The sequence below is a fragment of the Procambarus clarkii genome, chromosome 89, assembly GCF_040958095.1.
Source record: "Procambarus clarkii isolate CNS0578487 chromosome 89, FALCON_Pclarkii_2.0, whole genome shotgun sequence".
Taxonomy (NCBI): domain Eukaryota; kingdom Metazoa; phylum Arthropoda; class Malacostraca; order Decapoda; family Cambaridae; genus Procambarus; species Procambarus clarkii.
In genome coordinates this window covers 11,977,155-11,990,932 of record NC_091238.1, presented here as the reverse complement: position 1 = coordinate 11,990,932, position 13,778 = coordinate 11,977,155, and the positions used below count along the sequence as shown (strand labels likewise).

At 49.8% G+C, this 13,778-nt stretch overlaps 2 protein-coding genes across 4 annotated transcripts in view; both read right to left on the bottom strand.

The window, feature by feature from the left end:
* Positions 1-13,778, bottom strand: part of LOC123749683 (NGFI-A-binding protein homolog) — a 359,667-nt gene that overhangs the window by 206,121 nt on the left and 139,768 nt on the right. For all 3 annotated transcript variants that reach the window (XM_069318033.1, XM_069318036.1, XM_069318035.1), the window contains exon 2: positions 10,782-11,514. In XM_069318033.1, the coding sequence (XP_069174134.1) occupies positions 10,782-11,400 (619 nt within the window). In that variant the 5' untranslated portion in view covers positions 11,401-11,514. The remainder of the gene's footprint in view (positions 1-10,781; positions 11,515-13,778) is intronic.
* On the bottom strand, positions 12,021-13,433 carry LOC138359188 (uncharacterized). Its single transcript, XM_069318177.1, has one exon. The coding sequence runs from the start codon at positions 13,431-13,433 to the stop codon at positions 12,021-12,023; it is 1,413 nt and encodes a 470-aa protein (XP_069174278.1).

Below are 13,778 nucleotides of genomic sequence, written 5' to 3'. Positions count from 1 at the left end.
CGTCTATTTTGGAGGTTGGTGGCTCCATGTTTGTCTCTGGCGTGGACATCTCTCGGAGATGAGCCAGCGGCACTCGTGCGGCTATAACAAGGTGGGGGTTACGAGCATAAGGACATGATGGTGGGGGAGTGACTCGCTTGGCTGGGGGCTATCTTGAGGTTATCTTGAGATGATTTCGGGGCTTTTTAGTGTCCCCGCGGCCCGATCCTCGACCAGGCCTCCACCCCCAGGAAGCAGCCCGTGACAGCTGACTAACACCCAGGTACCTATTTTACTGCTAGGTAACATTGGCATAGGGTGAAAGAAACTCTGCCCATTGTTTCTCGCCGGCGCCTGGGATCGAACCCAGGACCACAGGATCACAAGTCCAGCGTGCTGTCCGCTCGGCCGCTCGGCTGCCCATTGTAGCGACGGTCGTGGAGGACATGGCATAAACCACATATATAGCTAGCATGTTATTGCTTATATGTACACGACCGACTGACATCACTCTATATTACTGAATATACAATAATAAACATATTAGGGGGCCGAGCGGACAGCACGCTGGACTTGTGATCCTGTGGTCCTGGGTTCGATCCCAGGCGCTGGCGAGAAACAATGGGCAGAGTTTCTTTCACCCTATGCCCCTGTTACCTAGCAGCAAAATAGGTACCTGGGTGTTAGTCAGCTGTCACGGGCTGCTTCCTGGGGGTGGAGGCCTGGTCGAGGACCGGGCCGCGGGGACACTAAAGCCCCGAAATCATCTCCAGATAACCTCAAGAAGATATTACCGCGCGTCACGTGTACACCCAAGCATGTGGTGAAGAGTTGCGAGTGCCTCTGGTGATTACCGCAGTGTTAACACCAGGACGTGAATTGGATAAATTTAGATTTAGGAAAGACTTGGGTAAATACTGGTTCGGTAACAGCGTTGTTGATTTGTGGAACCAATTTCAAATGGTCGTAACGTGGTGGAGGTGGGGTCCCTCGATTGTTTCAAGCGCGGGTTGGACAAGTATATGAGTGGGATTGGGTGGTTATAGATAGGAGCTGCCTCGTATGGGCCAATAGGCCTTCTGCAGTTACCTTTGTTCTTATGTATTAAGTAACTGGGTGACCATTGCAGTGTTAACTCAGGGTCTTTCTGAAGCCACATATCGTCCAGTGAGGCTCAAAGATATGTCCCTCGGGTCTGATTACATTTGTATGACGACAATAACAAGTTTACAGAAGCTCCCTGTGAATGAGTGTTAAGAATACCGAATAAACTTAACCATCTCAATAGGTATGAGTGAGGGCTTCTCCTAGGAGAGATATTGCAGCTCTCCTGGTGCATGTCCTCTGCATCACGCTAGCGATAGTCATATGTAAACTCTCAATATTTGATGAGCAGCCCCCATTGTTCCCCCCCCCCCCCCAGAACTCTGCACAACACACCAGCCACACCCTCACTATCTGCGGTACACCTCTCTCACGATGGCCACACTCTCTGTCTACCTCACCTCCACTAGTTGTACTGGATGTTAGTGTGCGTGGTGGTGGTGTGTGGTGGTGGTGATGCTGGTGGTGGTGGTAGTGTGTGGTGGTGATGCTGCTGGTGGTGGTAGTGTGTGGTGGTGATGCTGCTGGTGGTGGCGTGGGTGTGATGGTGACCGTGCCACATCAGCCCGTCCTCATCAACAAAGGTCAAATACTCGTTAATCCAGCCGCCAAACCCCCTGTTTATGAATACAAAACGGTTTACACACGACTCAACTGGTACAGCCCGTCCTCCAAACAAAGACCCAAAAGTGATTCCATGCACCCGCCAAACCCCCAGCTGTTTATGTATGAAAAGCGGTTTACACACGACTCACAACGATGACGTTCGAACACTTCCGGAACAAGTCCTTCACTGACGAATTTTGTTCGAACCACAACGCTGTAAATGCTTCACCCACGTACTACAAATACAAATAATCGCCGACAGAACCTAAACACCTAACCTATCCCTATATATGCACAATATGCTAATATATTATAATATTCATTTATAATTGAGAAAATTCCCGTTTTGAATGAACAGCATGTTAGCATTGATGAACGCGTTTCTGGGGTCGACCTACGTGCCTACGTAATAAAGATTATCATCACCAGTAAATGAAGATAAACTGCCCTCTCATCATGATGGTACAAAGGTCACCGCACTCAACTCAACTACTCTACCTTGGCAGCCAATAAGCAGCACCAGAAATTAACCTACGCGCATAAAATATGATGATAACAGTATCACTCAAGACAAAAAAACTAACAAGAAAAAAATAGTCTAGATATGAATGAATTTATTGAAGATAGTCAGTTTTGGTACCTAGGCACTAATATGCTTATGGTGTTCTATAATTATGTATGATAAGATCTGAACACAGGATTGTGTGTGTGTGTGTATTCTCACCTATTTCTGCCTGCAGGTTCGAGCTTTAGCTCTTGGTTCCGCCTTTGTAACCGTCCTTTGACTACTGTATTGGCTCCCGACCTATTTAACTCTATCACATCCACTATATATTTATCTCTTTCCTTCTCATAAACACACACACATACACACACACACACGCACACACACACACACACACACACACACACAGCTCAACCCCGGAAAGCACAACTAGGTGAGTACAGGTGCCTGACGGCTGAGTGGACAGCGATCTGGGCTCGTAGTCCTAAGGACCCGGGTTCGAGCCCCCGCGGAAGCGGAAACAAATGGGCGGAGTTTCTTTCACCCTGATCCCTCTGTTCACCTAGCAGTAAATAGGTACCTGGGAGTTAAGACACCTGCTATGGGCTACTTCCTGGGGATGTGTGAAAGAGAAATATATGCAGTAGACATAATAGTGGAACAATAGATTGGTTAGAAAGGCGGGGTCCAAGAGCTAATAGCTCCATTCTGCAGATACAAATAGTAAATACACACACGAGCAAGTGATGGAAATGGGATGGAAATGGATGGTAAAGTGATGGAAGTGGGAAGAGGTGAGAGGAGACCAAAGGGAGAGAACACAGGGAAGGGGAATTACGTCCTTGTAACGTCTGGAGAAAAAGACCTGGGAGTGGACACCAAAGCTAACTCCGGAGGCACATATAAACACCACAACGTCAGCAACATACTCTACACTAGCAAAAGTTAGAACATCATTCAGGAAGCTAAATAAGGAGGCATTTAGATAGCTGTCCACCACCTTCGTCAGACCACCCTTAGAGAATGACGCCCCATCGTGGAGCACCTAATAAAACACACAAAAAAACTTGAAAAGCTTGAGAAGCTTGCGACGAGGTTCGTCTCAGAATTGCGAGAGATGGGATATAAAGAGAGACTTGAAAGAACTAAACCTTACGACGCTAGAAAAAAAGGAGAGAAGAGACATGATACTGAAGTATAAAATACTTAGAGAGATTGACAGAGTGGATATAGAGACAATGTTGACAATGAATAACAAGATGGGAGGCTGATACCCACACTGGAGCGTGTCCAGTTCACTCTGCAGGTCCCCTCAGCCCTACCACGGGAGACATCTCCCGTCACGCAGGGTACAGTCGCACCTCCACAGATCTCCAGTATCATCTCTTGATACTGGTAATGGCTCAAAAGGGCCACCACTTACGAGCTATTCATGCCCGTGCCACCTTTTGGGTGGCTTAACCTTCATCAATCAATCGATCAGCCCTACCTACCCAGCTCTCACTCTCCGCATTTACCTCCACATCCACAGCAGACATTGTTATGAAGACTATTTCCTCTCTCAGAGCGTTGAGGTGTATTAAGAACTGGCAGCCCTAGCACCGACCCATACGGTACTCCACCCGTTACCTCTCTCCACTCTCATATCTCACTCTGAAGCTCTGTTACCTTCCTGTGTGGTACTACCTTACCCAAGACAATATTCACCTGTATTGTCCTGAGGGGGGTCGGGGAGACTTGCTGCATGGGTGACAGCTTCTCCCTCGTATCAACCTACCCTGGCTTTGCGCCCTGGAGAGACCACTCCAGACCGACAACCAGAGCACAACTCCATAGTCTCCTGAGACTGATGGATGTCTACCACTACTACTCACATACCTCAGCCTCTTGATCTTTAGTGAGAGCATCTTATACGATTCCGTGACGAGTGCTTACCGGCATTCAGTGTATCTTCTTGAGGTTATCTTGAGATGATTTCGGGGCTTTTTAGTGTCCCCGCGGCCCGGTCCTCGACCAGGCCTCCACCCGTAACGTGTAGACGTAACTTGGTGTGCGGTCCACCCCAAGGTTTTGTTTCTCTAAATATAACAACTGTCTCTCTCTTTTAGGTTATACTGTTCCTCATATCTCATTTCCACGCCCCCAGTTCCCATCGCCATGCAGTGGTTAGAGTTAATGTCAAGTAGCCACATATTTGGCTACTCCTGCAACTTGCTCAAATTATTATGTTGCGTTCTGCAGTCATCCTCTCCCTTAATTCTTGGTGTTAGTTACGCATCATTAGCTACGGATCATCAAGAAATAACCCGTGAGCGTATGGCGACGTGTGCACACTCGCTGTAGACACAGGAAAGCACACGCACATGCTTATGAATGTATGAATGTGTACATGCAGGCTCACACACACATACATACATACACACACACACACACACACACACACACACACACACACACACACACACACACACACACACACACACACACACACAGTACCGCATAAGAGGCTGGTACATAAGCTGGAGAGACAGGCAGGTGTAGCTGGTAAGGTGCTCCAGTGGATAAGGGAGTATCTAAGCAATAGGAAGCAGAGAGTTACGGTGAGGGGTGAGACCTCCGATTGGCGTGAAGTCACCAGTGGAGTCCCACAGGGCTCTGTACTCGGTCCTATCTTGTTTCTGATATATGTAAATGATCTCCCGGAGGGTATCGATTCATTTCTCTCAATGTTTGCGGACGATGCTAAAATTATGAGAAGGATTAAAACAGAAGAGGACTGTTTGAGGCTTCAAGAAGACCTAGACAAGCTGAAGGAATGGTCGAACAAATGGTTGTTAGAGTTTAACCCAACCAAATGTAATGTAATGAAGATAGGTGTAGGGAGCAGGAGGCCAGATACAAGGTATCATCTGGGAGAGGAAATTCTTCAGGAGTCAGAGAAGGAAAAAGACTTGGGGGTTGATATCACGCCAGACCTGTCTCCTGCAGCACATATCAAGCGGATAACATCAGCGGCATATGCCAGGCTGGCCAACATACGAACGGCATTCAGAAACTTGTGTAAAGAATCATTCAGAACTTTGTATACCACATATGTCAGGCCAATCCTGGAGTATGCAGCCCCAGCATGGAGTCCATATCTAGTCAAGGATAAGACTAAACTGGAAAAGGTTCAAAGGTTTGCCACCAGACTAGTACCCGAGCTGAGAGGTATGAGCTACGAGGAGAGACTACGGGAATTAAACCTCACTTCGCTGGAAGACAGAAGAGTTAGGGGGGACATGATCACCACATTCAAGATTTTGAAGGGGATTGATAGGGTAGATAAAGACAGTCTATTTAACACAAGGGGAACACGCACAAGGGGACACAGGTGGAAACTGAGTGCCCAAATGAGCCACAGACATATTAGAAAGAACTTTTTTAGTGTCAGAGTGGTTGACAAATGGAATGCATTAGGGGGTGATGTGGTGGAGGCTCACTCCATACACAGTTTCAAGTGTAGATATGACAGAGCCCGATAGGCTCAGGAATCTGTACACCTGTTGATTGACGGTTGAGAGGCGGGACCAAAGAGCCAGAGCTCAACCCCCGCAAACACAACTAGGTGAGTACAACTAGGTGAGTACATCTTGTCTGGGGTTTTAACCTTCCAGCGGCTACAATTAGAACACAAGAGGTTTTTACGAGCGCACGGTGGGCGGTGAACCGTGACCCGGGTGGCTGCTGGTGTCTCTGCTGCCGTGTCCTTCCCTGCCACTCTGCCACGGAGTCGAGCCTCACCGCACTCCTGCACCCGCAGGCCCGTCTCTCCCGACGCCTAGAGTACCGAGCCCGACGCGCCGAAGGTTTGACAATCAAGCGGAAGAAGGAGACACGGGAACCGCTGCGCCACTGACGGAGGCGCTACTCCAGGGAAGGCAAGTCCTGCCTCACAGCTGTATTAGAATGTAATGACCAAGCGCAAAAATTAAGAAAGATAACGGTGGGCAGACTGCATTTTCTTGGACTGTCGGAAAGCCTTGACACAGTACCCTGTAAGAGGCTGGTACGTAAGTTAAAAAAAAAACAGGCCGGGGTAACAGGTGCTGCATTGGATAAGGGAGTACCTAAGCAACAGAAGAGTGCGAGTTACTGTGAGAGGTCGAACTCAGAATAGCGAGATGTCCCTAGCCGAGGTCATCAGTTATGATGCCCTCGCATGTGCATGTGCATCAGGCACATAAGCATGTGCCTGATGAACCCGACCAGTCCTGTTTCTGATATACGCAAAAGATCTTCCAGATGGAATACAGTCGTTTCTCTTAGTGTTTGAAGATGATGCCTAAATTATGAGAAGGATTAAGATAGCAAGAGACTACAAGACGACCTGGGCGAACTGAAGGAGTGGCCCACATGGTTATTAGAGTTCAACTCCAGCAAGTGTAAAGTAATGCAAATAGGCGCAGGGAGCAGGAGGCCCGCTAAGGCTGGTGAACGGGTGGAGGAGACCCGCTGGGGCCGGGTACTCGGCGGCTCACCGGGTATGACCAACACCATAAAACGAGCAGTTTCTAATTTTTTCATCATCTTGTAAATGAGGTCGACAGTCCCAGGTGTGTCTGACATCATGCCAGGTGTGTCTGACATCATGCCAGGTGTATCTGACATCATGCCAGGTGTGTCTGACATCATGCCAGGTGTGTCTGACAACATGCCAGGTGTGTCTGGTGTTTACTACAGCATGCCAGGTGTGTCTGGTGTTTACTACAGCATGCCAGGTGTGTCTGACATCATGCCAGGTGTGTCTGACATCATGCCAGGTGTATCTGACATCATGCCAGGTGTGTCTGACATCATGCCAGGTGTGTCTGACAACATGCCAGGTGTGTCTGGTGTTTACTACAGCATGCCAGGTGTGTCTGGTGTTTACTACAGCATGCCAGGTGTGTCTAGTGTTTACTACACCATGCCAGGTGTGTCTGGTGTTTATTACAACATGCCAGGTGTGTCTAGTGTTTACTACATCATGCCAGGTGTGTCTGGTGTTTACTATACCATGTCAGGTGTGTCTGGTGTTTACTACATCATGTCAGGTGTGTCTGGTGTTTACTACAACATGCCAGGTGTGTCTGGTGTTTACTACAACATGCCAGGTGTGTCTGGTGTTTACTACAACATGCCAGGTGTGTCTGGTGTTTACTACAACATGTCAGGTGTGTCTGGTGTTTACTACAACATGCCAGGTGTGTCTAGTGTTTACTACATCATGCCAGGTGTGTCTAGTGTTTACTACAACATGCCAGGTGTGTCTGATGTACCTGGTACCTGGCATGTTCTACAACATGCAAGGTATTTAGTGTTATGTGAAGAGTTCCCAGGACAAACGTGAACAACAGGTGGTCGAGGAGTAACAAGGTGCCGGTAACAGAGCTCCAGATACCAACGGGATCATTAGACAACTTGGGAGCTGACTCTAGACAACCTTAGGACGGGCGGGCAGCGGTGTCCCTCGTGGCAGCGGCTGACTGATACACACACTCCACGTCTACCACTGTGGTGAGAGCTGCGGGTGAGTGTGTATGGGTAATATGGACTGGTGGCTGAGTGTATGTCATGTGGTAAGTGCTTCACGGGGCGCGATATCACCCATAGAGATACTTTACACGCCAAGATTTTGGCTCCGCTTGGAGGTGGAGACCTGCCCCGGCCTCCTACCTAGTACCCCTCCAGTACCTCCTTCGCTTTTGTCCAAGTAGTACCCGGGTGGTACTCTTATCGAGTACCACCCATATTAAAGTCTCGTTGTGTACCCATGTACATTTTCCTGGGCATTTTGTAAGTGGTAATCATGTCTCACCTGTTTCTTCTATCTTGCAGTGGCGTGAGATGTAATCCCTTTAGTGTGAACATCATGCCAGAGCCAAGGTCCACTCTCCACTTCGCTGCTGCTTTACAAAAATGAATCACGTACACAACAAAATTAAAAAAATAAAAAATATCCATTTTACTTCCTTATAAGTATTTAAATAAAAAGTCTTGGAAGATGCAGACCTCTCGCAAAAGCAGTTGAGTGAAACGAAGTGAGGTGCACGTAATTTTGCACCGCTTAAGACCAGTAAAAGTGTAAATCAAATCCCACAATAAGTGTAATAGTATGCCAGCAAGATTAAGACAAGACGCGTGACTGGCGCAACAACATTCATGAGATGGACCAAAAAGGTGCGAGAGTTTATGTAAATTACGCATTGTGCGGAGCTGTCTGCGTCCATCAGCACGGCAGACAATAACAGCCCGCTGGTTATCAGGTCATCCAGGGTAAGTGACTGCACGCCACACACGCCTCCTCCCCCTCACCATTACCATAATTACAAACACCCTCAAATATCTTTTATGGATATATATGAGTATTCTCCAACAGATGCAATGGGTAGTGATGCGAGAGCCAAGTGGAGAGAGATTAAGTCCCTTCGTCTAAGTCCCCCGGTGTAAATTCCTTGCTGTAAATCCCTTCCTCTAACCCTTACACTAATCACTTGAAATTCACTGACAGAAAAAATAAGGACACATGAGAAATAATAAAACATTAAGAGAATATAAATAATTCCTGGACATTTTGTCTTGGTGTTAGAGAAATGTTTAAAGTAACTTTGCTGAATATGGCAGCGATGACTTTTACCTCCGACACTGAAACATTCCTCACAAATACTTACAGCTCCACTTCTCACACGGCCACACCTATTGGTTTTGTCTAGTGTCACCGTGGCTTCCTTGCAAGCACAACGCTTGGACATTTGTTGCAACGATCAATTGTGTCAGACGTTTCAAACTTGGCTATCATTGATGTTATGTGTCAAAGGTTGCAAGGATGACTACCATTGATGTCAAAGGTTGCAAGGATGGCTACCATTGATGTCAAAGGTTGCAAGGATGGCTACCATTGATGTCAAAGGTTGCAAGGATGACTACCATTGATGTCAAAGGTTGCAAGGATGGCTACCATTGATGTCAAAGGTTGCAAGGATGGCTACCATTGATGTCAAAGGTTGCAAGGATGACTACCATTGATGTCAAAGGTTGCAAGGATGGCTACCATTGATGTCAAAGGTTGCAAGGATGACTACCATTGATGTCAAAGGTTGCAAGGATGGCTACCATTGATGTCAAAGGTTGCAAGGATGGCTACCATTGATGTCAAAGGTTGCAAGGATGACTGCCACTGATGTCAAAGGTTGCAAGGATGACTACCATTGATGTCAAAGGTTGCAAGGATGACTACCACTGATGTCAAAGGTTGCAAGGATGGCTACCATTGATGTCAAAGGTTGCAAGGATGGCTACCATTGATGTCAAAGGTTGCAAGGATGGCTACCATTGATGTCAAAGGTTGCAAGGATGGCTACCATTGATGTCAAAGGTTGCAAGGATGACTGCCACTGATGTCAAAGGTTGCAAGGATGACTACCATTGATGTCAAAGGTTGCAAGGATGACTACCACTGATGTCAAAGGTTGCAAGGATGGCTACCATTGATGTCAAAGGTTGCAAGGATGGCTACCATTGATGTCAAAGGTTGCAAGGATGGCTACCATTGATGTCAAAGGTTGCAAGGATGACTGCCACTGATGTCAAAGGTTGCAAGGATGACTACCATTGATGTCAAAGGTTGCAAGGATGGCTACCATTGATGTCAAAGGTTGCAAGGATGGCTACCATTGATGTCAAAGGTTGCAAGGATGACTACCATTGATGTCAAAGGTTGCAAGGATGACTACCATTGATGTCAAAGGTTGCAAGGATGGCTACCATTGATGTCAAAGGTTGCAAGGATGACTGCCACTGATGTCACGTGTCAGACGTTGCAAGGATGACTACCATTGATGTCATGTGTCAAACGTTGCAAGGATGGCTACCATTGATGTCAAAGGTTACAAGGATGGCTACCATTGATGTCAAAGGTTGCAAGGATGGCTACCATTGATGTCAAAGGTTGCAAGGATGGCTACCATTGATGTCAAAGGTTGCAAGGATGACTACCATTGATGTCAAAGGTTGCAAGGATGACTACCATTGATGTCAAAGGTTGCAAGGATGGCTACCATTGATGTCAAAGGTTGCAAGGATGACTGCCACTGATGTCACGTGTCAGACGTTGCAAGGATGACTACCATTGATGTCATGTGTCAAACGTTGCAAGGATGGCTACCATTGATGTCAAAGGTTACAAGGATGGCTACCATTGATGTCACGTGTCAAACGTTTGACGGTCAAACATTTACATCCATTGTAGAAAGCCTTTAAAACTGTCCGGCCTGAAAGGCTTGTGAAGTGTGATAATGCGTAATGAGTGAGGTGTGATGAATGAAGTGTGTGCAAGTGGCTGGGTCATGTCATGAGGGGTGGGTGTATGAGTACCGGTGAGTGAGGGGGGGGTGGGGGTGTATGAGTACCGGTGAGTGAGTGGGGGGGTGTATGAGTACCGGTGAGTGAGGGGGGGTGGGGGTGTATGAGTACCGGTGAGTACCGGAATGAGGGGGGGTGTGTGAGGGGGTGTAAGGAGGAAGTACTACAAAAGACCATGGTGGTGAAGACATACTGTTGTACTCACGCGTGCCGTTGAGGTTACGTGAGAGGATCTTGTTCCCGTGTGAGACGTAACCTAGCAGAGGGTGATGTAGCGGCGGCTGCTGCTGCTGCTGCTGCTGCTGCTGTTGCTGCTGCTGCTGCTGAGGGTTTGAGGGTCCAGGGACGGGCATAGCGGGGGTGACAGAGCCCACAGAGACGCCTCCACCTACTGAGACAGATGTGGATGACGGGGGAACTATGCCGCCCGAGGCAGGCCCCACCACAGACGGGATAATCGAGAGAGGAACTCCACTAGCAGAACCTCCGGAGCCCGAACGGTCAGACGAGACGGACACTGGCGGCGCGGGTGTGGGCGTGGAGGGTGGCGCGGGCGTATTGGGCGCCGAGTGGGTGGCGGCAGACGCGGGCGGGTATTGGGTCTCGCTCAGGCCTGACATGTGTGGGCGTAAGTGGCTGTCAGGGAGCTGTGGGTGGGGCGGGTGGTGGTGCTGCTGCTGCTGCTGGTGGTGGTGGTGGGCGGGCTCGGCTTTGATGGGCACTAGTGTGTTGGGGTAGACGGCACACCTGTTGCTCTCAGATGTGGGCGGCACCACAGGCTCAGCTGTGTGGGCGGAGCGCGAGGTGGGTGGCACGAGCAGCATGGATGGCCGGTGGGGTCACATGGTGGGCGGGAGTAAATATGGGCGGCAGGGAAGGCACACCAGCCAGGTGGGCGGCCCCGACCAGCTGAGGACGAGTCACCCCAGCACCAACACCTGCAACACAAGGAAACATACGTCAACAACACCAACACAACACATTAATATCAACACAAGAGGCCAGCAACACCATCACTAACATCAACAACTACACGACTCTCCACAAAGGAGAGTGTTGCGCCTCAGTACTGTTACAGAAGACAGTAGCAACACTGTACTTGTGTACTACTTTAGCCACGTGTCGTCATCTTATCCCCATGCCTGAAACAGTACCACAGTAGCAGCAACAAAGAGCGAGAAAAGAAGTAGAAGAAGGTCTATGATCTGTAATACCATTGGTTATAATAGTTAAGATAATCACTAGGAGAACTGCTCGCGGTGAAGGAACTGCGCCCAACCACACGCTTCCCTGGGGATCGAACCTGGAAAAAGCGAGGCCTCCGCTAAGGAAAATAAATATAAAACACTTGGTGATTTATAGATGGTGTGGAGGACCTGTGTGAGGTCACTATGACGTCACAGTGCTCATGCTGGCACAGGTGTCAGATCCCAGTGCTCAGTGCTCACCTTGTGCACGCGTCTCTCACAGTCTTGTCATGACGCCCCATTATGCCACAAAGCATTAATACCAGAGAATCAGTTAATGAATGATACGAGTTATGGAATGATATCTTTGGCGCCGCAACGACGAGGTCTCTGGCGCCGCAACGACGAGGTCTCTGGCGCCGCAACGACGAGGTCTCTGGCGCCGCAACATTGAGGTCTCTGGCGCCGCAACATTGAGGTCTCTGGCGCCGCAACATTGAGGTCTCTGGCGCCGCAACATTGAGGTCTCTGGCGCCGCAACAACGAGGTCTCTGGCGCCGCAACGACGAGGTCTCTGGCGCCGCAACGACGAGGTCTCTGGCGCCGCAACGACGAGGTCTCTGGCGCCGCAACGACGAGGTCTCTGGCGCCGCAACATTGAGGTCTCTGGCGCCGCAACATTGAGGTCTCTGGCGCCGCAACATTGAGGTCTCTGGCGCCGCAACAACGAGGTCTCTGGCGCCGCAACATTGAGGTCTCTGGCGCCGCAACATTGAGGTCTCTGGCGCCGCAACATTGAGGTCTCTGGCGCCGCAACATTGAGGTCTCTGGCGCCGCAACAACGAGGTCTCTGGCGCCGCAACAACGAGGTCTCTGGCGCCGCAACAACGAGGTCTCTGGCGCCGCAACAACGAGGTCTCTGGCGCCGCAACAACGAGGTCTCTGGCGCCGCAACATTGAGGTCTCTGGCGCCGCAACATTGCGGTCTCTGGCGCCGCAACATTGAGGTCTCTGGCGCCGCAACAACGAGGTCTCTGGCGCCGCAACATTGAGGTCTCTGGCGCCGCAACATTGAGGTCTCTGGCGCCGCAACATTGAGGTCTCTGGCGCCGCAACAACGAGGTCTCTGGCGCCGCAACAACGAGGTCTCTGGCGCCGCAACATTGAGGTCTATGGCGCCGCAACATTGAGGTCTCTGGCGCCGCAACATTGAGGTCTCTGGCGCCGCAACAACGAGGTCTCTGGCGCCGCAACATTGAGGTCTCTGGCGCCGCAACATTGAGGTCTCTGGCGCCGCAACATTGAGGTCTCTGGCGCCGCAACATTGAGGTCTCTGGCGCCGCAACATTGAGGTCTCTGGCGCCGCAACATTGAGGTCTCTGGCGCCGCAACATTGAGGTCTCTGGCGCCGCAACATTGAGGTCTCTGGCGCCGCAACATTGAGGTCTCTGGCGCCGCAACATTGAGGTCTCTGGCGCCGCAACATTGAGGTCTCTGGCGCCGCAACAACGAGGTCTCTGGCGCCGCAACATTGAGGTCTCTGGCGCCGCAACATTGAGGTCTCTGGCGCCGCAACATTGAGGTCTCTGGCGCCGCAACATTGAGGTCTCTGGCGCCGCAACATTGAGGTCTCTGGCGCCGCAACATTGAGGTCTCTGGCGCCGCAACATTGAGGTCTCTGGCGCCGCAACAACGAGGTCTCTGGCGTATTAACAGATGTCACTGGCGTTACTCAAACTCAACATTCATCTAATATTTACGCTACGTCTACACTCATTTCTACGTGACTGTTGAAGAAGAAGAGCCGAGCCCCAGCTGACAGAGAGACATGCATGCCATCACAGCCACAGAGATCATCCCTAGACAATCCTCTGGCCAAAAGTGTGCCTAATATTCTCAGGTGTGCTGTCATCTGGCCAACTGAAAGGCTTCAAAGGCAACAATCGACTACACTCCGAGGTCATCAGAGTGCTCAATCCCCCCTCCACCGCGTCAAGGAGGTGGTGAAAGGTGAG